This window comes from Dacryopinax primogenitus (assembly GCF_000292625.1).
Source record: "Dacryopinax primogenitus strain DJM-731 SS1 chromosome Unknown DACRYscaffold_5, whole genome shotgun sequence".
NCBI classification, from domain to species: domain Eukaryota; kingdom Fungi; phylum Basidiomycota; class Dacrymycetes; order Dacrymycetales; family Dacrymycetaceae; genus Dacryopinax; species Dacryopinax primogenitus.
In genome coordinates this window covers 383,492-405,254 of record NW_024467202.1, presented here as the reverse complement: position 1 = coordinate 405,254, position 21,763 = coordinate 383,492, and the positions used below count along the sequence as shown (strand labels likewise).

The window sequence follows — 21,763 nt, the reverse complement described above, 5'->3', positions numbered from 1 at the left end:
ATGCAGGGACGAATTAGCTGTACCATAAACAGAAGCATAAAGTGGGTTATTCAAAGAAGCGTGCGGCGCCGGCGACCATGATTGTTTTAAATACACTTGAAGGGGGTAACGCAATGATGAGGTAAGCGTGAAAAAGGGAAAGCAAAATCATAATCACAAGAAAATAATCGCTCTAAGCAACCTCAGTGTGCTGTAGCGCAACCGAAGAAGCGAGACTGTCGACTGCAGGAGTGCCATGGACCGAGTCGTTGAGCCACTGCATCATGCCCATAGAAGGGGAATCCTTAGCGGAGGCGTGGGTGGGATCGAGGTGAAGAGCCATAGGCATGATCTGGATTCTGTTTTGGCTGCGCTCCTCTTGGGGTGAAGTCCAGCTATCTGGAGAAGCTGTCAAAGACGAAGAGGGGTTGGGCGCCTCGAAGGAGGCGCTCGAATCCTGAAAAGGAGCATCGTGCATGTTGAAGTTAAATTGGTTACGGGGCTGATTGCTGGGCGCAAAGCCGAACGGATTGGGAGGCTCGGCCTGAGAGGAAGGGGCGGTCATGTTGTCGTTCAAAGCAAAAGTGGGTGCTTGCTGGGAATAAGCCAAAGGAGAGGCGCCGCCAAAGTTCATGTCAATTTGGGGATGGGCGCTACCAGGGAAAGAGTGAGAACGGTGCAGGAGATGAGGAACGGTGAGACTGTTGCCCAATGCGTTCGGGAACTGCATGCGGTCATCCGAGACGTCAGACTCGAGGGAGGTATTGGCAGTGAGAGGGCGAGACGGGCCCGACTCGAAGGTGTGAGCTGAAACAGGACGAGAGATGTCGCTGGCAGGCGATGCGTGGAAGTAGAAGTCGCCGGGAGGAAGCTGGAGAGTAGGGTTTGTGTTGGGCCAAGGGGGAGGTGCATACAAGAAGGGACCCTCGCCAGGATGAACCATCTCAATCGGTTGACCGAGACCAGACATGCATTGATTGAGCTGTCCGCTGAGTGCTGGAGAAGGCACGCCGTTGATACGCTCGCCAAGTGGTCCAACCTCTGTCGGCATATTATACGGCCAAGGCTGACCGTCGTTCTCTGGATCAGACAGCCGCGGGCGCTTGCCATTGAAGTTCATCTCGGCGCTGTAGTTCTCATCACCAGGCCAAGGCATACGAGGACCAGTGTGGGGAGGAGGTGCCGGGACCTGGACGACGATGTCTTGATCAGCAGGGACCTCGCCCCGACGACGCTTCTCATCCTCGCGGGCGACTTTGTACAGCTCCCTGAGGATGACAATGCGCTCAGGAGGGATGAGATGATTCTGCTCGGCGGTGCTGAGCTCGAGGCGAGAGACCAAGATGAGCGGGGAACGAAGGATTGATAGCAGCAACTGAGTCCGCTCTACATATATGCGCATATATTTAGCGTACCACTTCGCTGTGGTCAGATGAAATCACATACCAGGCTTGAGAAGGTGATCCGGCTCGCGATGCTGAAGTCCCTTGGGCCACCAGATAGGTTTGCCCTCCTCGCCCAGGTTATAGGGATGCTTGGTCTGTTTCTTCGGTTCGATCACTTTAATCCAACACTTGGCAACCAACTTGCAGGTGGTCTGTTGAAGAGCGTGCATTTTGTCTGTATACCAGGCATCAAGCTGGTTCATGGGGATAATAAGAGTCTGCATGCCGGGGCCGACAGGGTTTGGAGAGACAGTGGGAACACTTGAAGTAGGCGAGGGTGCGTAGGAAGCGGAGTTCGACCGGTATTTCAACATGTTGGCGGCGTCCATGTCCAGGGCAGCGAGCTTGGGCGCGACGCGGAGAGACTGAGAACGACTTGGTAGCATGGGTCGAAGAAGGTTGTTGGCCTGTCCGTTGAGAGAGAAGGGAGAGCCATCACGGGAAGGGGATGGTGACTCCGGCAAGTCTTCGAGAGTCATGTCGCCTTCCTCTTCAACAGGAGGGAAAGTCAGGATGGGGAGGGAAGACGCCGGTGAGGTTTCTGCCTGCTTCTCAATCTGGGCTTGCTGCTGCTGCATCGTGCGCGCACGCGTTGCTAGGTTCCTGGCCTCCTCCACGACATTGCCGTTGAACCACGAGCTGAGGCATGGTTTTAGGAGTTCACTCGCAAAGGTCTCCACCTCGCCTTTGGCGCTGACGAGCAGAATCGCAAAGTGAGATCCATTGATATAGGATGCTTTCCCTAGAGTGCGCAGCATCTGATCGCGTTTGTTCTTGTAGTGCCGCTGCTGGCGGGCCGGCGAGGTGTATGGCTCGGTTCTGACAGGGATGCGAGGCATGGTGAATGTTCCGTCGTATGGTAGTAGAGGATAGACCGGTGCGAAAGAGCGTGACTGTGTGGTTTTGCAGATAGGGTCCGAAATCGGATAGTAGCGACAGTGAGGTTGCAATGAATGACTGAGCACAGAGAGAGATGTTTTTTGCGACGAAACGCAGGCAAGATCACTCAACACTGTGAGATGCGGTAGAGAGTAAGAGAAATGAATGAGCGATTGTAGGATGTACCGCCGGATAGTCCTCCCTGGAGTTGGGCGAGAGAGCTGCTGGTGGGTGGTGGGTTGGAGGGAAAGGATGTCCGTTAGGATGGGACTCCTCTCACTCTTTAAAGCGCAACCGTTTTCGGACTAATGTGTTTACATTCCAAGTGTAAAGCGTCCACATTGACCGCCTACGCTTCCTATCTCCAACCGGAGCATTGTGGGCGATGGAGACGGCGACCCGCAAGAGGTCGATCCGTCGTTCATGTCATGTCGACCAGCACTGGAATGCTTCGCCCCTTGGTGGGTTCAGTGGGGGCGCTCGAGGAGATGATGGTCCGGACCCTTTCATGCTTCGATGCGACCCTGACGTAACACCTCCGCGGCCTAATAGGGGAATTGCATCCGAATCGCACGTGTTCCCAACAACTGAACTTTAACTGCCGCCAGCTGAGCCACATGTCCCGACTTGATTAATCCCATCCAATTTGCATACCGTCCCATCGTCGCCGCCGCCGTAGGATCATATCATGTTTTTATTGCCAGTACGTGCCATTGCTTAGATATTATAATGTTTACAACCTGACCTCAGTGACAGGTTGTAAACAAAGCCAGTGTTGTATCACTGCTATCTATAATCTTTGTTGTTAGCAGTCACGAATAACTAGGCATCGGTGTCGATAAAGATGAACATTCCCCCGCAATAACCACTTCGGATCCTCGGGGGATTTTCCTCCGTTATCAGACCGACCATACTTGGATATCCTGACATTCCTGACCTACATTGCGCTCCTGGAAGCTGCAACTGGAATGTGGTGGCTTCTGAACCGCATTTATATCTATTGGAGGCTGACCATTTAGCGGGAATCATACCTCAAGATCGTCGATGCGAAGCTAGGATCGCTTTCAGAACCCCTCTATTACTCGGTGATTGCATGCACTTCCATAGCGTCTGGCATGGTGCAATGGTCTGGAGACTTACCTACATAGTAAGCCGCGCTCTACAAGCTCGATTGATTTGCTACAATTCCCCTGACGCTTCCATGATTACCCCTCTCCACGAAGTCAGTGGATTCTATTCGTCGTTGGGATGTGACGTGATGGATACCGTTTCTTGATCTTGGGTGAGGCGGACATTGCGCCGACGTCAGCTTTCTTTTCAACATCTAAGTCAGGTTTGGCAACAGGAAGCATCCAGAAGGTGATGAGATCGCTTGCAACATTATTACTTTGCGTGCAACTCTCCTCTCTGTGAAATGGCAACATCTTCGTCAAAGCCATTTGGGCCGATCGTTCAGGTAAGTTAATCGAAGTGCTGACTCAGCGCTATGACGCGCTCCCTCGGCCGTACCCTTGCGCAATGTTCAGCTGACAATTGCGCTCTTTCGGGCACGCTAGTATATATTTCGTTAGCACGTACTGTACACCGGTGAACAGGGCTTCACAACTCTCACTTTGACCAAATATCTCATATCATTATCCAAGATGTCTTTGCCTTACCCTAATCCCCTAGCAGGGTACGAGAATGCAGAGCCCTTGCCGGACACGATCAATCCCGATGGCAAGTCGCTGTACAATCCGCCTGGTCCTAAGTAAGGGTCTTCTCCTGCCCATAAGCTTCAACCCACCAAGCCCCCAAGTATGGGACGATTGCTCATCCTGGTTCTCAACTAGGTCAAAGACGTACGACCAGTTTCCAACCCAGTTCAAGCCGGGCAAGAACGGGTTCGACTTCCACAGTGAGTCTTACCTAGTCCAGCTAGTATCCTTAGCCTTGTGGCTCTCTCTTTCATATCCGGGAATGTACATCAGGCTGATGTTCTTGGGCGGCTAGTCTACTACATCCAGACAGATGAAGAGGAGACCAAGTTCGCCCGAGCCCTCCACGAGCGGATAAGGCGCGAATTCCCCGAGGTGATGCCCCTGTCTCCGACCGGCCCTGGGTGTGAAGCTCACATTCCTCTCCCTACAGATCCGGATTTACAGGTTCTGGGATCGTCCTGTCGGCCCACACCCGGTTGCGATGTTCGAAGCGAATACGTTCTCCCCTCACCAAACTGGGGCGCTGTTCTCTTGGCTTGCCGTGAACAGGGGTCCGTGCTCGTACGTCCATATGGAGTACAACATACTTGATTATCCTGTTAACAGATCTCCCAAATCCAGGGTACTGATACATCCGAACACCGACGACCCGTATAAGGATCACACAGAGCTGGCGACATGGATGGGCCGTGTGTGGCCCTTGCGCACAGAGATGCTGCGGCCAAGAACCGCCGCAGTCGCCGCTAGTGCGCCGAGCACCGCGGTATCGGCTTAGGCTACACCTCCATGATGGCGTCTTCGTCATCCGGTATCAGACCTTCCTCAGCCAGCTCGCGTGCCACGATGCCGTCGTCCTTCTTTGTCTCCTCGGTCTCGTCCCGTTTTAGTAGGTTGACTAGTCGATCTATATGTTCTATTACCTGGAATCAAGGGTCAGCCACGAGATAATAAATGAACACCCTGTGTGAGTGGGACTAGTCCAGAAAGCGTACCTTTTCGTCCTCCTCTGTCTCATGCATCACCCGTATGATCTGGTATGTCCCGTTTTCCCGAAGCCGCTCCCGCCCCCAATGGGTGGTGCAAAGCAACAGAAAGCTCTCGATGATCGTAAGCCTGAGCACAGGGTCCTTCTCCCGGCTCTTCGTCGGAGGGAGGAACTGGAGCGTAGGGTGAAGGAGTTCCTGGTCCTGGCGGGAGAGTTCAGTCGATCAGTGATGTGATGGTAGAGGGCCTCGGCATACATCTAGGTCGAACTCCTCTGGTCCCGCCAGGGGGAGGAGCAGGAAAGGCAAGATGCTGATTCCGGGAGCTGGTATCTCGCTTGGTGGACATTTAACCTTTACTGTCTCAGGGGATAGGAGAGCGCGGTGTGCCGGGGCATAGAATGCACAATTCCTGCATACTGATCAACATAGTCCTGTAATATGAGGCAGGGGCATACTTTATGGTGGATAAGACTCCTCCACGGCGGATCAGATCCGTATGTTCCGTAAAGGCGAGCAATTTGGCCAGCATATACTCGGCTCTGCCTCCCTCTCCAAATACCGACGGTTCAGGCGACAGGGGTGTAAGGAAGAACGTGCGTCCTGCGGGTATCTACTTCTCGCGCTCAGAAATCCCGTGCAACATTTTGAAGAATCATAGACTCACGGCTGATATGTTTGCAAACACACTCGAGAGGAAGTGCAGATCTCCCTTCCGCTTCTCCTGAGTCTCGCCTGCAACTTGTACGTGCGCACCATCGATAAACGCGTCCAGTAGTAAAGGCAGTGCGGCCACTTGTATCTCTTGTTGCGAAGGCCTGTAACTCGCCGGTGCATTGCTTGTTGCGCTCCTGCTCGCGGTGGGGTAGAAGGGCGGCTTCTCCTTCGGCAATGGTATAACAGGGAGCTTCATCATCACCAATGTGCTACATGCAGACGGGTTGACGGTGATGTTACTGAGAAGCATGCACGCGAGATCGGCAAGTACGGAGGTAGGGTTGAGGATGTAGGAAGCGAGGAAGATGAGGAAGGTGGTGTCGATGAGGTGAGAGATCACTTGCACATTGTCCGATATGTTGACGAGGGCGCGGAACGCATCATGTGCTGTTGCCTGAAAATATGTTAGATCTATGCTGCATCTCCTCATCTGCTGCCTGAAGAAGGCAGGATGATATGAGATGTGCATACAGGCTGGTCCATACACAGCAGCTTCAAGTCCCTAATCACGACCGCCTGTTTCCCCTCTCCCTTGGGTTTGAGTCCTCCCGACGAGCGTGGAACAAACAAACTTCGATATAGTGATTCCTTTGCTGTATGTCCGACGAGGTTGGCAAGCGCGACCTGCCGTGCCTGAGGATTTCGACCATGCAGGAATTGAAGGAGCTGGGCGATAACACCGTGGTCACCAAGCGACGCCGAATAAGTGGATAAAATGTCCATACCTCCTCCAGCTGCGCTTCCATAGACATGTTTACACCTGATCAGTCGTCCCTTCAAAGCAAGAATGTAGATGTATAGAGTCCAAGGAGGTCTGCTTTTATATGATGCTGGTTGGGCTATTTCATGGTCAACCACTTTCACGGGACTAATTTTTTTGGACAATGACGCATGCTGACAGCCACTGACTTCTCGAAGAGACCGACATAACCGGGAATGAGAATACAGCGAATATGGAGAAAGTACCATAGATGGTTACTTTCCTACCATCAGAGGCATAAGAACCGTCACCTGTTGTTGCGGAACAGTCATATCTCGTTTTCTCATTTCATTTCCTGGAAAATGTGAAAGAGGTCGGCGTAAAGCGGCTGTTCGGCAAGCTGCTTCTAGTGCCCGGTATCGGACTTAGCCCCGGCTGGCAACCAATCTGCCGAATTGAAAGTCTTATCGGAGATGACGGGCAAACTGGAGGCTGACTCGTTTCACGTTGAGCGCCTTTTACGCATGGTTCTTTAGACGGCAAAAAAATCGATGAAATTACTCGTCGTATAACTACATCGCCGAGCGTCAGTCTGGTCTAGCTTGGCCCTCGTTATCTTCCTCCCGATCTACCCGATTCCTGCACACTACCCTGCCTCGTCTCCTAAGGGTACCGCCGTGAATTATAGAGGATGACCGTCGCCGCTAGCACCTCAGCAACTACGCTGGTTCCCCCACCGGCAATAGCGACACAAGTCCCAGCCGTACCGACAGCGAGCGGAGATGCGGGGGAGACACAGGCTCACCGGCCGATGCAAGAGAGGCGACATTCCGTGGACGGATTCGCTCTCACTGATCGAGCGCACGTACACGAACCTATCGACCCCCGGATACACGAGCTACCGAGCAACGAAGAGGTCGCTCAGGGGCTATTTCATCATCACCCGCACCATGCTCGTCACGCTCATGCCCATCATCAGCATGAGCAGCAAGCGCACGATCAGGGCAAGATCCAGGAGGAGCAAGAAGAGACCAAGCGTCCCGAGAGCCGAGCTACGGCTACAGCTGTACCGCCTGCCGTGACAGAAAAAGGTTTGGAGAGCGGCTTGTCCGATGAGACTGTCGACGAGGATGTCATCTATGTGTGTCCGCTCTTCTTCGACACCGCTCTCTTTATTCTGACCAACTCCTCCAGGTTGAATACGAGAAAGGCGACCCACGCAATCCCTTCAACTTTTCCCGTACACGAAAATGGGCCATGACAGCCGTGCTCGTCTCCTTCACCGCGCTCACTGCTGCCACCGGATCTGCCTACGCCATGGGATACAACACGATGGAGCGGGATCTTGGGTGTTCTCAAGAGCTCGCCGCGCTTGGGTTGAGCATGTATGCGCTGGGTTTCGGACTTGCTCCATTGGTCCTGGCGAGCTTTAGTGAGGAGTTCGGCAGGCTGCCCATGTACCTTGTCAGCACGGCGATATTTGCCCGTAAGTGGGTTTAGATGAGGCAGGATGGGCGCTTATGTAGGACCGACAGTATTCTTCATCCCAATGGCGGTAGCGAAGAATATCCAGACCGTACTGGTATCCCGCTTCATCCAGGGTATGGCAGGAAGTACGGGAAGTACACTGGTATGTTGTGTCATCCCTGCAGGCTCGATCCGGTCTAAACAAAAGTCATAGGTTGGTGGTACGCTTGCGGATATTTGGGTGACTGCCGAACGGGGTATCCCGATGTCGCTCTTTGCTCTCATGGCATGTCTCATGACTGGTCTTGGACCCGTCACGGTCGGGTACGTGGACATGAATCCACACCTGGAATGGAGATGGATCCAGTGGCTTGGACTCATCTTCGGCGGCGCGTGCTTCGCCTTCATGTGCATCGTGATGAAGGAGACCCGTGCCAGCATCTTGCTCACCCGCGAAGCGGCGAAGCTCCGAAAGGAGACGGGGGACAACCGCTATCGCGCGCGAGTCGAAGACGAGCGCACGAGCCTCAAGACGCTCATCTACATATCTTTTACTCGACCGCTGTGTGAGTGGCGGACCCTGTGTACGTACAAAGGAGAAATGCTTACTGGCCACCTACGATTGCAGTTCTCCTGATAACAGAACCGGTCGTCGCGAGCTTTAGCGTATGCCCTGTAACTTTCCCGAACTTTTACGTCCCTGACACATGGCCAGTTATGGGTTGGTTTCGCATGGGGCATGCTCTACTGCCTATTAGAGTCAGTCTTGCCCAGACCTTCGCACAACGATCTTCTAACTATTGTTCTAGATCTGTCCCCTATGTCTTCCAGACCATCTACGGCTTCAACACCGGCGAACTCGGCCTCGCGTTCATCTCAATGGTGTAAGCACGCTTCTGCTTCGCGCGATTCGCTCGCTCATTTTCGGAAAAGTGTAGGAACACTCATCGGATGGGCGTTCAACCTTTTCGTCCAGGAACGTCTATACCGGCGAAATGTAGGCCGCATCGGGGCGGAAGCGCGCTTGTATTCCGCGTGCCTGGCAGGCATCATGTTCCCGATCGGTAAGCAAGATCGCCGAGCCCGATACGTCCGATAGGCGATGCAACTCACCCTGATCCAGGGGCCTTCATTTATGCCTGGACTTCGTACCCACAAGTTCACTGGATCGCACCGGTGATCGGGGTCACCATCATCACCACCGCCGTCTTCCTGGTCTATCTGGCGGTGTTCAGCTACCTCGCAGATGCGTGCGTAATCCCCACGCCTCTATTCGCGTGCGCTGACGCGATTTGCCGATCAAGTTATCTTATCTTTGCCTCATCAGCTCTCGCCGGACAGAGCCTGTGCCGTGAGTACGTATCCATGCTGCGTGTGCACCAGCTGACCTACCCCGGATCCTGAAACCCGTAGGAAACTTGTGAGTTACCTTTTCCTAATGTACTGTTTTTGTTGCGGCCGGCTGAGCAGTAACTGGATACAGGGCTGCAACTGCTTTCCCACTGTTCACCTTTTCCATGTATGAGCGGCTTACACCGCAGTGGGCAAGCACACTTATCGCCCTTCTGGCCTCGTTGCTCGGCGTTATCCCTTTCATTCTCTTCTTCTGCGGAGCAAAGATCCGCGAACGTTCGCGCTTTGCGAAGATGCTCGCCGCCACGATCGAAAATAGCTAGTGAATGTATGACGTGCCCGATCCCGCCATCGCCAATTCCTTCTGCTATCTTTGTTTGGGATCCCACATTGTATTGATATCCTTTCCATCTTAGACAATGACCATATAAGTATTTCACGATATTGCGCAGATTTTCATGCCCTCGCCCTCCGCGGCCGGTACCCGACGGCATTTGCGGGTCCCAACTTCTGGCCAAATCAGATTCTATATGGCAGCCCGTGCCCCACATTCTCATCCCGGCAGAATGTGAACATGCACATGGAATCTTCCATCTTCTGGAAGCACGACGAATCTTCGCAGAACTGAATGGCGCAGACATCATGCCTCACGCCAACGTCATGTAACAACGCACAGCAGGTGTTTCAAAATGTTCCCCAGAGATACCTCGTTGTGAATAGCGGGCCCTGGGAACGAGCGTTAGCGTAATCAATGTAGAATTTGTATATCACAAAACAATACGTTGTGAATAATTGATACTTTGCACAGGAATAGGAGGGCAACTTGTGAACCCATTAGTGCAGCGTGTGGAATACGATAGAGTGAACTGTAACCAATGCCCCAGGCAATGGCTGTTAAAACAAAATGGAATCACTAGCAACGGGCACTTCCGCCAGAGTCATTCGAGCCGGGTGAGGATACCCCGTCTTTGGGTTTGCGCGGATGCCCTCCGCCAACGACGGCCTTCCGCACCCTTTTGATAAGTGCCAGCGATTCCTCAGGGGTCGTAGGCATCCTGTCGCCCCATCCCTCGTTGGCTTCATCCGCAAAGAGGACAGTAGGAGAAATATATTGGCCCTGGGCGATCGCGTTGTCGTACGCGCGCTTTTTGTTCACCTGCATACGCCATTAGGAAAGAGGTGACCGAGGTCTTGGATTGGTTGGCACCCACCAGTTTTCCATACACGAGTCCGCATGCGTTACACAACGTGCGAGGCCCTGCAGATCCCGAGAATTGGAGCGAATCTCGGGTTGTTACGGACAAGGCAACTTACCCATCGGCCCACGCCTCCACTCCGGCGTAGTTGTAGAATGACATCCAGAGCAATCGGGGCCAGCACCCTCTCGCTTCTGGCACAAAGTATGTCAATACAAAAATTACGAGACAATAGCGCTGGAACTTGCCCTTCGCTTCATTTGAAGCTTCGGTTTTTCCTCCTCTTCTGAGTCATTGTCGTCTAGTGACTTGCCGCTGTCGGTCTGAAGCGGAGGAGTGAGCTGATTCGGAGGTCGCTCCCTGTATTCAACACGGGGTCTCGTCTTTCGAAAGCGAATGTCGTCAGGACCAACATCGTCATTTGACATGTGCTGGGCGACGTCTGGATCCAGGAGTTGCAGGCCCTCGATGGCAGAATGGAGCAAGTTTTGTAATTGACCTCCGGAGGGCATTTCGCCCGAGGAAAGGGATCCGATAATACTACGGTACGGACGGGCGACCTACCAGAGATTCTGATCAACATTCACGCTGGTCTGAAAAACGTACGATCTCACTTGTACTAGGTCCGGAGAACGCGACCGGTATTGTGGAGGCCCGGCGCTGGGAGAAGCAGGCCGTCCCTTAGGTGCTGGACTTGGTCGATCACCTTGGATTGACGACATTGGACCATAGTATGGACGGTTAGGTGGCACAGGAGGCTGTTGGCCAGTGTATTGGGAATACTATGGGCGGCAAAAGATGTGCTGAACAATCAAGAAACACCATGCATATGAAAAAGTACGCACGTGTGGGTTCGGAGGCTGATAATATGGTACATTGGAATTATACGAGGTTGCAGCATAGTATGAGTGACCGGCACTGTCAGAAAAAGTCCAGTTCAGATGGCCACTCAAAAAGGTGAATAGTGAAAAGAGAATGACCCCGGAGGAGGTGCAGACGCGTAGAGTTCCTGCCCCTTAGAAGAATTGAGCGAATAGACAGGCGGATGACCCTGCCCAGGTGGTCCATGAGGAACGGGTAGGTGAGGACGAGATCGGTTTTGTTGGGAGGTATGCATGTGAAGAGAAGGGAAAGAGGGCAGTAAGATGTGAAGGACGACGGTTCAAGTGAACAGCCCCGCTTTATATCCAGGCACACCGGTGCGCACGACGCGTGGGCGCTAAGATCAAGGGCAGGAAAAGCGTTACTACGCGTGGGGAGCACGCCGTAGAAGAGCGGAGAGCGTTTTATAAAGAATACAGAAAGAACTTCGGGATGGCGGACCGCTTTTGATGTAAAAAACGGTAAAAGCGTTCGTCCGAGGTGATTGATGACCGAATACCGGATAACTGAAGGAGCGAGAAAGCGAATTCAAACCCACTATGCGGATAGATCTTGATGGTGATGAGAATGCAGCTGGTCAAAGGGGCCTGCCCCTGCCGAGGAAGAGGCATGGTGAGAGGGGCTCAACATCGTGCACGCCCGGGGAGAAGAAAGAGATGGAAGGAAGGGATGAGGAAGGCTGCGGGACTGCAGGCGAAGGGCATGCAAAATGTACACACAGCTTGCTCACTTGGGGGAAGGTCAAAGAGGGGGCTGTACCTGCCAATTGTATATGCCTCCGTATCACCGGGGTCCCTTTGAGAATGCTAATCTGGGTGGCAGGCCGGGTTATCTTTTCAATCCCAACCACCATCTCTCGTCCGCCAATGCCGTGTGTTCCCCCTCGGGGGCGTCCACCCCCACCTTCCCTAAAGCCATGCATCGCCGTGGCGCCCCGTTCTCACACGGAAACCCGTCGGATGAATGAGAATCATGTAACGTTTCTGGCATGTCGTACAACGGCAACGATCAGCCCACAGCAGATCATGGTGTCCTTGCACAAAGGCGAGATTAACCCAATCTCCCCTTTGATGACGGATCCATCTGTAGGATCTATCTGGAAGCGATGTGTTACCGCCGGCTCACGCTTTTGAGCCATTTTCCATGAAACTGAGGCCTGAAAAGCCGGAACTTCCGGTGTGATGTACCACACGATCGCTGCTCACCGCGTTGCCGTTCTCAGGGGTGCGGAAATCTCAAGCAACAGAATTTGTCTTCTTCTGTTCTGGGCACTGCCCCTTATAAGACCAACGGCAGTATCCGGCGGAAGCACGAAGACATGAGGCGCATCGGACCGATGGAAGAAATATGCCCGGTACCGAATGGGGAATGATGTCAGGAAATCAAGTGCCTCATCGAAACATGTACGATGACGCAAGAATATTAAGAAATATGCGAGCGTAACAACATGTAAGAGATCCAAAAGTGTTTACAACTGCTGGGTCACCAGGCTACTTGTGTTCTCTTACTAGAAAGAAACAGGTTCTACACTACCCAAATATGCTCTGCTCACCCGGCACCCTCTCGTTTACCACGGGCAGCTCCACCACCGCCTGGGAGGCCCACATCAGAACGCCCCGCCTCATTGCTAATCGCCTCGTCATCCTCGACATAACCACCCGACTGACTATCCGCTGAAGGGGCAACTGCCGTTGTGCCTGCTGCAGCTGCAGCTCGTTCTCTTGCACGTCTGCGCCGTCGCAGAATTCGCTTTCGCTTTCTAATCGCTCTGCGGAATTTCGCATCATCGCCGTAAAATACGTCATAATCACAAAAGGGGCAAATCCATTCATCGGCCGGAGGGACACCTGCAGCTGTATCGTGAGCAACGTCTGTCGATTTTCCAGATCGGGGAGGTAGCAGTGACGTGAGGAACTCGACTGGTAATGGTCCGAAGGCAAGATTGAGACTTGCGGCATTAACGGCAGCGCCAGATGGATGACTGGTATATGGGAGCCGAGAGGGTACATAGTTGCGGAAATGGTGTGGATTGGAGGCATTGGCAATTGCAGACCGCTTCTTTTTCTTCGACCCCTTATGTTTCGACATTCCAGTAACTTCGGGTGATGCAGATGACAGTGGTGCTTGGTTTGCAGACGGGCGCTTGCGACCTTTCAAATCGTTGTTGCTTTTGGACTCGTCAGTATGATGGTTGGCAACAATAGCGGCCAGCTTGGACGCCTCCTCGGCCGCTTTTGCCGCCTGGCGGCTTATTTCGTCTTCGAACGTAGCCTGCAGCATGTGCATGTCCTCGTTGACAGTGATGTAACGAGCCGAACCTATCGAAGGATTCAGATGCAATCAACATGCAGTGAAAGAACTTCATACTCGGGCTGCGACACTCGAAAGTGAACTCTTGGCTGAGGAAACCGTTGTCCGCCTCATGTATTGTTCTATCCGCAAGGGGTTTTCGTGTCGGGGTCGTCATACCAGCCTTCCGCTTTAAAGATCGTCCCTTTGTCACATAGGCGCCACCTAAAGGTGTGGGGGCCGAAGGAACGTTCAACTGCGTAAGCGCAAGGTCAACGGCCAGCTTGTCAGACCCCGCAGGGATGACATTTTCTAGCTGTCGCCGTCTCGCTCTCAGCTTCTCTCGAACACGTTCTCCAGCAAGTGCCGTCCTTGATACATGCACTGTTCGAACCGTGGACATCTCCCTTTGCACAGAGCCACCATGCCCCGACGCATTCTCTGCAGCAGCAGCACCACCTCCGTGATCGATCGCCCCGTCCGATTCAGGCGAAAAGTGTTCAGGACGTCTAGCACCGGGAATCTTCCTCTTCTTTGAATTGGCTGGATTCTGCAGGTGATCGACATAATCACCGTCGCCCCTATCCTCCTCTTCCTCAATGCCGTTAACCGTCGGAGATTGCATTCGTGCAGTCGAAATCGGATCCTCCGGGGGCTGCACCGGCTCTGGCTGGATGCTGTGGATCAGGGGAAAATAAGCCTCAGCTGAGGTGGGGTCGATATTTGCGGCGTTCATGAACGAGGGTAAGGACTCCATGAAAGAGCCGTCCACTGGTAGCGACTGCCGCAAATCCTCGTAAAAGTCTTCCGTCAGATCTGCAAAGTCAAGGGGCATCCGCTTGCGCTTGGGTAAGGGTCGGATATGACGGCCTTCGAAGAAATCTCCCATGTCTAGCGAGGGAGGAGCCATCGACTCGTAAGCCATTCCGCCTGGCTGATTTTCGTCGTCTGGAAACGGAAGAAATTAAGCAGTGTGAATGCTGATCTACATGGCCCAAAGAGGCCATGATTTGGAACATACTAACAACGTCGTCCTCCAAGAATGGTATAGTGCGGTTAAATGAGAGAACGGCGGTGTCGCCTTGGATGGTGATGAGGAAAGAAAATGCTGGGTAGGCCACATAGGACAGACACGTTGTGACTGCTGACGAGTCGCGGAGGCAATAGGCAGTCCATGATTTTGGGGCGCACGTAAGCCTACCCACCTCGTTCTGTACTGTTTATTACCATGGTTTAATTCACTTTAAAAATAGTGAAAAACACCGATGGGCACACACGCATGCATTGTAGAAGGAAACAAAGTAGCTAGGATACAGTGATGTTGTGAATGCTCTATAACAGGTCGTTGATGCTCTTGATATAATGTCAGTCTCGTCAAAATGCAGGCATGCAGGAAGGGATGACGTCTAATCGAGCGAAGGTTGTAGTTCCTTCTCTAACCCCCTCTACCGCACACTCTATCAGTTGAACCAGCCAGGTTCCCATGCCCCAGCACACCGGTCTAGTGAATAAGATTGGTCGATGAGGAATGAGATATGCATCGTTGGTATAACGTTGGGACGAGACACGAGAGCATGCACCAAAAACCCGAAGGGAGTTCCGAAATCACAGCATCCAGGCGAGAAAGAAAAGGTGTCGAAGTTCTGAAGTGAGATGAACGAAGTCGCGGTGTTAAGAAAACGCGTGTGGTCGGTTGCAGAAGCTGTGGGTAGCACTTTTTGGTGGGTATTCACCACCAGGAGCCGCCACCACCAGAACCGCCGCTGTAGCCGCCACCGCTGTACCCACTGCCACCGCCGTAGTTGTTGCCATACCCGCCTCCGCCGCCGTAGTTGCCACCAGAGCCTCCGCCGCCGTACCCACCGCGGCCACCTCCAGAGCCCTGCGTACGGTAATCACGGTTGGCACCACCACGACCGCCACGGCCGCGTCCTCCCCCTCGTCCACGAGAGAAACCGCCACCGCCGAACGAATTTTCCGATGCAATGTCAAGAAGCCACTGAGGAACTTCCTGATTGGCCTCCCTAAGAAGTTCCAACAAGTCGCGAACGATGTTACGATTCCCACGATTGAAGAATGCAGTAGCGATACCGGTGTTACCGGCACGGCCGGTACGACCAATGCGGTGGACGTAATCATCGATGTCGGAAGGAAGATCATAGTTGATAACGTGCATAACATTTGGGATATCGAGACCACGGGCGGCCACGGCAGTCGCGACCATGATGGGGGTACGCCCTGAGCGGAAAGTGGCAAGCGCTTGTTCACGTTCACGCTGCGTGCGGTCGCCATGAATGGATGTGGCGGGAATACTACTTCCCATCAAGAAATCGCTGAGCATGTCAGCCATGCGCTTCGTTTCGACGAAAATCAGGGTCAAGCCGTTTTGGCCCTCGGCGGTGAGAATATCGAGGAGATAAGAGCGCTTGTCGTGGTCTTCAACGAACTCAATACGCTGAGTGATGTTTTCCGAAGTGGACCCAACACGCCCAACAGATAAGAAGATGTAATCCTTCAGGAACTCCTTGGCAAGCATCTGAATGTCTCGGGGGAAGGTGGCACTGAACATCAGTGTTTGGCGGTGGTTGACGTCGGGCATGTCTTCTCCCTGAACGATGCGACGGATTTGAGGTTCGAAACCCATGTCAAGCATACGATCGGCCTCGTCAAGAACGAGATACCGCACGTTGGCAAGAGAAATCCTGCCACGCTCGATGAGATCGACGAGACGGCCGGGAGTAGCGCTGAGAAGATCACAACCGCGTTCAATTTGACGCAGCTGCTGACCAATGTCTGCGCCGCCGTAGACGACGGCAGGCCTCACCCAAGACCTGTATGCAAACTTGCGAGCTTCTTCGTGAATCTGGCTCACAAGTTCGCGGGTGGGAGCCAAGATGAGCGCAGTAGGGTATGCTTTGCGACGTCCACCATAACCGGCTGTATCGGGAGGGGGTGCAGTTGGACCATTGGTGAACGAAGCCGACAAGATGGGGAAGAGGAAACCAGCCGTCTTCCCCGAGCCAGTCTGGGCGCAAGCCATTAGATCGCGTCCCGCCGCGACAATAGGAACAGAGTATTTCTGAACTGGAGTGGGAGTCAAATAGCGAGCAAGGTGGATATTCTCGAGAAGAACAGGATCCAAAGGAGGGCTATTGAAAGCGGTAATCGGTTCGGGGATGCCCACGCCCGTGGCCTCGACGGGAATGTCATCGTATTTTTCAAAGTTTATACCGGTGTGCTGCTTGGTCGGATCGTTAGGATCGCCGAACAGCTCTTGTTCCATTCGAGCATTCTTTCCTCCGAGCACGTGTTGGTCATCTTTCCAAACACCACTGCCATCGGAGACGCGGGAGGGATATCCCGCCCCACCACGGTCATAGCCGCCAGGGCCACCGCGAGAGTGACCACCGTCATAGCCGTCACTGCGGTATCCGCCGCGGCCGCCACCAAATCCGCCACCGTACCCGCCGCGAGAGTAAGATGGTTGACGGGGGTCAATAGACGGAGAGACAGCACCAGTGCTGCAAGAAAATCTGTCAGTATATGCACATGCATGGAACTAACAACGAAACATACCCGTTATTCGCAGGTCGGATAGAAGGGGAGACAGACGGCAAACTCCTCATATGAGGAGGGATGTAAGCAGTTTTGCCACCAAGATTGAGACTCGCTGAAAAGTTGTTCAGTACAATGGCCCCTGTGCGCAGTACAACACCTGCAGAAGATGTATGCTTACCAAGTTGCTCCTCAATCGAGTTGGTTACGTTCGCATTGCCATTATTCATACTCGATTAAAAAGAATATGAAGAATGAAGTCTAGTTTTGATGTTGGGGGGGGGGGGGAGGGGTAAGTGGTTGTTGCGAAGAGAGGGGTGTGCGATGAAGAGATGAGTAGGGTGGTTGTCAAATGGGAAACCCTGCACCGCATCGCCTGCCAACTTTTTGAGAGGAAGGGGGCTTCGGCACCGGCATCATCCGGAAAATCTGCCTCCCCGCCAATCGGGTCACTCATCATTTGCACCCGTTTAGGGCCGGCCCCACCAAACAGGGGTTAACGGAACGTTGCTGGCTTAGTCAGCTTCTGTTCATTCCAGGTCCTGCTCGCAACAGCTACAACCAATGTGACGATTCAACAGATACAAAGTTCTTCGTGCAACAATCGTGATAATAATTAGGATATCAAAAGTGGCAGAATAGCTTCGCTGAACGAAGCTCACAGTGCAGCGGCTTGGTTCAGAGCCGCAATGAAAACTTCTGTGTCCTCTTGGGAGTCGCAATAGAAGTACGCAGGGTCCGATCCTTTGAAGTCTACCCTGACGGAATGAGGGAGCTGCAACTCATCCCTGGCATCGTGGACAGCTTCGATGTCGGCTACTGGAAAATCTCCAACAGGTCGAGTAATTTCCTGAGGCATCGTGAGTCCCTCAGAGCGAACACAGGTAAGAGCACACACCTCTGCATTCTTGAATAGTAATAAACAGTCGGGTCGAAGCTGGAAATACCGACGGCGCCATACGACTCCGACTTGATGACTCGCCCACCCAGTTAACATTACGGCACCAGCCACTTGAAGCTGCCGGAACTTGTCTTCCATATTGGCTCGCTCCTCCATCCACTTCTCCCTCTGAAGTCGCTTGTCCTCTTTGGCCCTTCGCCGCTTTTCAACTTCCTCTTCCATCCGACGTTGTCTTTCCAGCATTTCCTCCTGTCGTTGTCTCTCAGCAGTAGCTTGCCTCTGTGCTTCATCCGCCTTCCGTTTGGTTTCTGCAGCATGCCGCATTTCTTCTTGTCGCAGCCTCTGCGCTGCCTCTAGACGTCGAATTTCCTCGAGATATAGTCTTTGTTGCTCTTCTGCATCTAGTTTTGTCCTCTCCATGACCTCGTTTTCCCGTTTAAGATGCTCTGCCTCAGCGAACGCGACGGGATCCGCCCGGATAGGAGATTGGCCCGGTTCCGAGCTGTCGGCGGCCTTTTCCTCGGCTTGCCATTTTGCTCGAGACATGGCGGCCTGTAGCTGAGCTTCCGTCTGCGGGGGTCCGACTCGTGGCATTTGGTCAATAATCGGCTGTGAAAGGATCTGTGATGGGAGGATGTCTTGTTGAGTGCCACAGGGCGCTTGAGAGTGGGTCACGTTAGCTGCCATAGAGGATGTCGCCTGGAGACCTTGGGGTCGATACGGAACGCCATTTCCAGCAGCGTAGACTAATGTAGAAGGCGGAGTAGACGACGATCGCAATTCGGATTTGGGCGGTGGCGGCGGCGGTGCTCCATCACCAGCGGATGCGCCCGCCAAGAGAAGGGCATGAAGTACTATTGCAGCAGGTTTCTCAGGTGTCTCGATAGACAAGCCATTGCTGAGACTTGGCTGGTTGTAAGCACCACTCGAGACAACACGGCGATGTGATGATGACCGGGAGTCGCTTGACGCCCGATGATCCGCACGTGGTTCGAAAGCACTTGGAGGTTTACCTGCCGACACAGGTCCTCTAGAATCATGTATAGGAGATCGCTGCTCGAAAGATGCACCTGACGAACGTGGAACTGAAGCTGGTGGTGTCGGAGGCATGATAGCTGGTTGGGAGCGCGGGGAAGTTTTCGTATATACGAAATTAGTGGCCTTCGGAGAGAGCTCAAGACTCAATCCAAGTTTAGCTCTGACATCCTCCTCCTCGACCTGTGAAGGCCTGGATGCAGTGAGAACGGCATCGTGAGCCTGTCGCGTGGTCAGATATCCACATCATGTACAAGCGAGATCAGCATACTCTGAACGTGTTGCCGACAGTGCGCGAATGGACAAGCGCTCGGGCTGCCTCGCTGTTAGCATGTTTGAAACGGAAGATGAGACTGACGTACCTCTTTTCACTCCGCTCACATTGTCCGGCATATACACCAGAAGCAGCAACCTCCCTTCAAGACTCAACAGCCCGAAGAGTACCTCTTCTTTCAGATGCCCTCGAAGCTCCTCAAGCCCATGAGACCCCGTTTCGTACAATGTCAAGGTACTGTTCGTATTCCCATAGCGCAAGAGCAACCTAACACACATCAGCGCTCGGCTTCCTATGTGTTCAGCGGACAACGTGACGATACCAGTTGGTGGCAGCTTTGCCGATGACCTCGTTGTAAGCAGCAGGGATGCTCGGATCGGAGATATCAACAGACATGGGCGAATCCCTTGTCCGTCTTTGGTGATGGTGTTGGAAGTACTGGTGAAGCGTCAAGTGCGTGGGTTCCCAACGTTCCTGTCGTCAACAGTGCGGCTGTGCTAACAACACGCGATGTAGAGCGAACAGAATATGGTTGAAGTAGCCACACGTAAGCACGCTGTTACTATGTAGAAGCAACAGTACATCCGACTTTCGTGACACTTTCTATGCCCTCTGCGCCCATAGACGCTGACTAAGATACCTCCGTTTGCCCCCGTGTCCGCGTCCAGCAAGTGGACCCTGGGTCCACTTCACGGGGGCAAACAGATTTCCCCCTCCTGCGCTTACCTAATGCTTCCGTGCTTCCATGAGGTCGAAAACGCTTCCTTCGCTCGGTAGCTCACCTTCTGAGAGTATAGATAATGAAATTATTGATCATTTTTTACGTTTCAAAGTGTCTAAGAAAGGATGATATCTTCTTGGAAGTAAAGTAGCATGGCGAGGTTTCTTTTGTTTGTTGAAAGTGTTTCATTTTAAAGTTCGCGCGAATGATGTATTTGATCCCGCTTTGTGGCTGCGCGTGGCATGGCGCATCATTGTTGTAAGATTAGGACCCTGGCAGCATGGGGCGCGGAAGCGGATGCAAATGGAAGTAAATTACCTAAGCTATGCACTATGCACTATGCAGGTGCATAGAAAGTGTCATGAAACTCGGATGTTCTCAGAAGCAAAGGACCCTCTTCCTGGAGGAGCATTTCACATGTGTGTCTATCAGGGTTCTACATGCAAAACACCAAAATCAGCATGAATATTACCTAGGTTGAGCCCTGTCAGGAGCAGACCTGTGATGGGGGTGCAGTGCAGCCCCATCATGGAAATGTCTCCAGGGCCTCAGACCCCTGCATCCAGCCCCTCCAGCAAAAATTGGATGAATTTAGCTAGAGTAGCTAGACCCAACACATGGCCACTGTGTCTTGGTTGGTGGCCACATGTACAGCCAGACCCAAGCAAGTGAGAGCCCACTAGTATCCTTGTTAACACACACCATGCCTGGTGACAGCCCTGAGTACCATTATGCTCCCCTCAAATGTGCAATATTCACTAGAAGCACCTTGTTTGAGGTCCACCCCCATGGTTTCTTGTATGCCATTATTCCAAATTCTACAAGGCCTGAAGTGAAGGCTAAAAGGCATTGGGCTCACCAGTATGTGATGTCTTGCCTGGAGCTTGATTTGCCTGCTAATTTGGCATAGACATCTTCCCCAGCTGTGCAAATACCAGCATGGCTACCAGACCAAGAAGCATGCTCTCCTGAAAGCTCCAAAGGCACAATCACTTGATTGCTTGAAGAAGTACAAGCAGAAACTCACAGATGTGAGGGCACTCAGTGATGGGGTAGAGGTGCTGCTGATGCTGGCCTCAGCAGTCTAGAGTGTAGACACTGTCCTACCTAAGGCAATTTTGTACTTGATAGCTAGTTTCCTTGATTAGCTAGTTACATTGACCAAGCATCTATGATTCTATGGTCCCCCTGGAACTTGATGGACATTCCAAGTTGAGCTGAGACCAGAATCCCCCAACCAACTGAGATCCCACAGGCTGGCATCAACATTGAGCACATTGACATCCAGTGCCTGGAGAGGCTGAGGCAAGAACACCATTGGGTCCAGTGTGGTGGGCTCGGGTTGTGTCCCTGCGGGAGGGGGGGCAAGCCATGCATGCTTTCTCAGTTGAGGACCAACCACATGCAATAGATCCAAGTTAGGCTTCACCCCAGACAGGTCAACATCCGTGCCACAGGAAGACATGGCTTCTCCAATGGGGTGAGTGTCTCTTGTGGTTGGCAGCAGCCCAACAACATTCTCCTTGCTCTTGGTCTCTTTGAGCCTTCTAGTTGCTTGGCACTGGAGCTCAGCCATGGTCATCTTGCAGAAGAAGCACTTGCCATCCTTGAGTGCTTCATGGACCTTGTGTTAGGGCAACACAGGCTGACTAAGTCTGCTCACCTAAGAGTGCCAAGAGTCTAAGCA

At 52.9% G+C, this 21,763-nt stretch overlaps 9 protein-coding genes across 9 annotated transcripts; 2 read left to right on the top strand and 7 right to left on the bottom strand.

The window, feature by feature from the left end:
- Positions 1 to 102: 102 nt before the first annotated feature.
- On the bottom strand, positions 103 to 2,765 carry DACRYDRAFT_99183 (uncharacterized protein). Its single transcript, XM_040777571.1, has 2 exons — positions 1,426 to 2,765; positions 103 to 1,365 (listed from the first exon to the last, which is right to left on the bottom strand). Exons 1-2 carry the CDS (start codon positions 2,261 to 2,263, stop codon positions 173 to 175), a joined length of 2,031 nt encoding a protein of 676 aa, XP_040630469.1. The 5' UTR covers positions 2,264 to 2,765; the 3' UTR covers positions 103 to 172.
- A 1,181-nt stretch (positions 2,766 to 3,946) lies between these two features.
- DACRYDRAFT_49803 (uncharacterized protein) lies at positions 3,947 to 4,778 on the top strand (the record flags this gene model as incomplete). Its single annotated transcript, XM_040774942.1, has 5 exons — positions 3,947 to 4,053; positions 4,136 to 4,200; positions 4,296 to 4,375; positions 4,434 to 4,564; positions 4,625 to 4,778. 5 exons carry the CDS (start codon positions 3,947 to 3,949, stop codon positions 4,776 to 4,778), a joined length of 537 nt encoding a protein of 178 aa, XP_040630468.1.
- Position 4,779: 1 nt separating this feature from the next.
- On the bottom strand, positions 4,780 to 6,521 carry DACRYDRAFT_93893 (DUF383-domain-containing protein; the record flags this gene model as incomplete). The annotated part of the gene is made up of 7 exons (XM_040777181.1): positions 6,429 to 6,521; positions 6,175 to 6,369; positions 5,654 to 6,097; positions 5,445 to 5,599; positions 5,245 to 5,398; positions 4,996 to 5,190; positions 4,780 to 4,923 (listed from the first exon to the last, which is right to left on the bottom strand). The coding sequence occupies exons 1-7, from the start codon at positions 6,453 to 6,455 to the stop codon at positions 4,780 to 4,782; spliced, it is 1,314 nt and encodes a 437-aa protein (XP_040630467.1). The 5' UTR covers positions 6,456 to 6,521.
- A 573-nt stretch (positions 6,522 to 7,094) lies between these two features.
- DACRYDRAFT_105730 (MFS general substrate transporter) lies at positions 7,095 to 9,546 on the top strand (the record flags this gene model as incomplete). Its single annotated transcript, XM_040768135.1, has 12 exons — positions 7,095 to 7,544; positions 7,598 to 7,889; positions 7,939 to 8,033; positions 8,085 to 8,436; positions 8,499 to 8,536; positions 8,586 to 8,629; positions 8,680 to 8,754; positions 8,804 to 8,934; positions 8,994 to 9,120; positions 9,175 to 9,221; positions 9,284 to 9,290; positions 9,354 to 9,546. The coding sequence occupies 12 exons, from the start codon at positions 7,095 to 7,097 to the stop codon at positions 9,544 to 9,546; spliced, it is 1,851 nt and encodes a 616-aa protein (XP_040630466.1).
- Positions 9,547 to 9,969: 423 nt separating this feature from the next.
- Positions 9,970 to 11,069, bottom strand: DACRYDRAFT_21118 (uncharacterized protein). The gene is made up of 5 exons (XM_040772244.1): positions 11,034 to 11,069; positions 10,668 to 10,979; positions 10,538 to 10,610; positions 10,435 to 10,481; positions 9,970 to 10,379 (listed from the first exon to the last, which is right to left on the bottom strand). The coding sequence occupies exons 2-5, from the start codon at positions 10,929 to 10,931 to the stop codon at positions 10,137 to 10,139; spliced, it is 627 nt and encodes a 208-aa protein (XP_040630465.1). The 5' UTR covers positions 10,932 to 10,979; positions 11,034 to 11,069; the 3' UTR covers positions 9,970 to 10,136.
- A 113-nt stretch (positions 11,070 to 11,182) lies between these two features.
- Positions 11,183 to 11,950, bottom strand: DACRYDRAFT_21117 (uncharacterized protein). Its single transcript, XM_040772243.1, has 3 exons — positions 11,400 to 11,950; positions 11,265 to 11,337; positions 11,183 to 11,201 (listed from the first exon to the last, which is right to left on the bottom strand). The coding sequence occupies exon 1, from the start codon at positions 11,910 to 11,912 to the stop codon at positions 11,706 to 11,708; it is 207 nt and encodes a 68-aa protein (XP_040630464.1). The 5' UTR covers positions 11,913 to 11,950; the 3' UTR covers positions 11,183 to 11,201; positions 11,265 to 11,337; positions 11,400 to 11,705.
- An 818-nt stretch (positions 11,951 to 12,768) lies between these two features.
- Positions 12,769 to 14,688, bottom strand: DACRYDRAFT_21116 (uncharacterized protein). Its single transcript, XM_040772242.1, has 2 exons — positions 13,669 to 14,688; positions 12,769 to 13,619 (listed from the first exon to the last, which is right to left on the bottom strand). Exons 1-2 carry the CDS (start codon positions 14,513 to 14,515, stop codon positions 12,850 to 12,852), a joined length of 1,617 nt encoding a protein of 538 aa, XP_040630463.1. The 5' UTR covers positions 14,516 to 14,688; the 3' UTR covers positions 12,769 to 12,849.
- A 170-nt stretch (positions 14,689 to 14,858) lies between these two features.
- DACRYDRAFT_21115 (DEAD-domain-containing protein) lies at positions 14,859 to 17,479 on the bottom strand. Its single transcript, XM_040772241.1, has 3 exons — positions 17,327 to 17,479; positions 17,167 to 17,260; positions 14,859 to 17,111 (listed from the first exon to the last, which is right to left on the bottom strand). Exons 1-3 carry the CDS (start codon positions 17,373 to 17,375, stop codon positions 15,320 to 15,322), a joined length of 1,935 nt encoding a protein of 644 aa, XP_040630462.1. The 5' UTR covers positions 17,376 to 17,479; the 3' UTR covers positions 14,859 to 15,319.
- Positions 17,480 to 17,673: 194 nt separating this feature from the next.
- DACRYDRAFT_21114 (uncharacterized protein) lies at positions 17,674 to 19,761 on the bottom strand. Its single transcript, XM_040772240.1, has 5 exons — positions 19,678 to 19,761; positions 19,444 to 19,622; positions 19,353 to 19,396; positions 18,044 to 19,303; positions 17,674 to 17,995 (listed from the first exon to the last, which is right to left on the bottom strand). Exons 1-5 carry the CDS (start codon positions 19,749 to 19,751, stop codon positions 17,804 to 17,806), a joined length of 1,749 nt encoding a protein of 582 aa, XP_040630461.1. The 5' UTR covers positions 19,752 to 19,761; the 3' UTR covers positions 17,674 to 17,803.
- Between the last annotated feature and the right edge of the window lie 2,002 nt (positions 19,762 to 21,763).

Excerpts from the sequence above, each read along its gene's own strand:
- DACRYDRAFT_21117 (XM_040772243.1), bottom strand. The coding sequence starts at position 11,912 with ATGCCTCTTCCTCGGCAGGGGCAGGCCCCTTTGACCAGCTGCATTCTC.
- DACRYDRAFT_21115 (XM_040772241.1), bottom strand. The coding sequence starts at position 17,375 with ATGAATAATGGCAATGCGAACGTAACCAACTCGATTGAGGAGCAACTT. Across the intron at positions 17,261-17,326 it reads CTCGATTGAGGAGCAACTTG|CGAGTCTCAATCTTGGTGGC; the intron begins GTAAGCATACAT and ends ACAACTTTTCAG. Across the intron at positions 17,112-17,166 it reads ATCCGACCTGCGAATAACGG|CACTGGTGCTGTCTCTCCGT; the intron begins GTATGTTTCGTT and ends ATTTTCTTGCAG.
- DACRYDRAFT_21116 (XM_040772242.1), bottom strand. The coding sequence starts at position 14,515 with ATGGCTTACGAGTCGATGGCTCCTCCCTCGCTAGACATGGGAGATTTC. Across the intron at positions 13,620-13,668 it reads TTTCGAGTGTCGCAGCCCGA|GTTCGGCTCGTTACATCACT; the intron begins GTATGAAGTTCT and ends ATCCTTCGATAG.
- DACRYDRAFT_99183 (XM_040777571.1), bottom strand. The coding sequence starts at position 2,263 with ATGCCTCGCATCCCTGTCAGAACCGAGCCATACACCTCGCCGGCCCGC. Across the intron at positions 1,366-1,425 it reads GGATCACCTTCTCAAGCCTG|AGCGGACTCAGTTGCTGCTA; the intron begins GTATGTGATTTC and ends GCATATATGTAG.
- DACRYDRAFT_21118 (XM_040772244.1), bottom strand. The coding sequence starts at position 10,931 with ATGCCCTCCGGAGGTCAATTACAAAACTTGCTCCATTCTGCCATCGAG. Across the intron at positions 10,482-10,537 it reads GTGGAGGCGTGGGCCGATGG|GGCCTCGCACGTTGTGTAAC; the intron begins GTAAGTTGCCTT and ends CGGGATCTGCAG. Across the intron at positions 10,380-10,434 it reads GACTCGTGTATGGAAAACTG|GTGAACAAAAAGCGCGCGTA; the intron begins GTGGGTGCCAAC and ends TGGCGTATGCAG.
- DACRYDRAFT_21114 (XM_040772240.1), bottom strand. The coding sequence starts at position 19,751 with ATGTCTGTTGATATCTCCGATCCGAGCATCCCTGCTGCTTACAACGAG. Across the intron at positions 19,623-19,677 it reads GGCAAAGCTGCCACCAACTG|GTTGCTCTTGCGCTATGGGA; the intron begins GTATCGTCACGT and ends GATGTGTGTTAG. Across the intron at positions 19,397-19,443 it reads TGTGAGCGGAGTGAAAAGAG|CCCGAGCGCTTGTCCATTCG; the intron begins GTACGTCAGTCT and ends ACAGCGAGGCAG.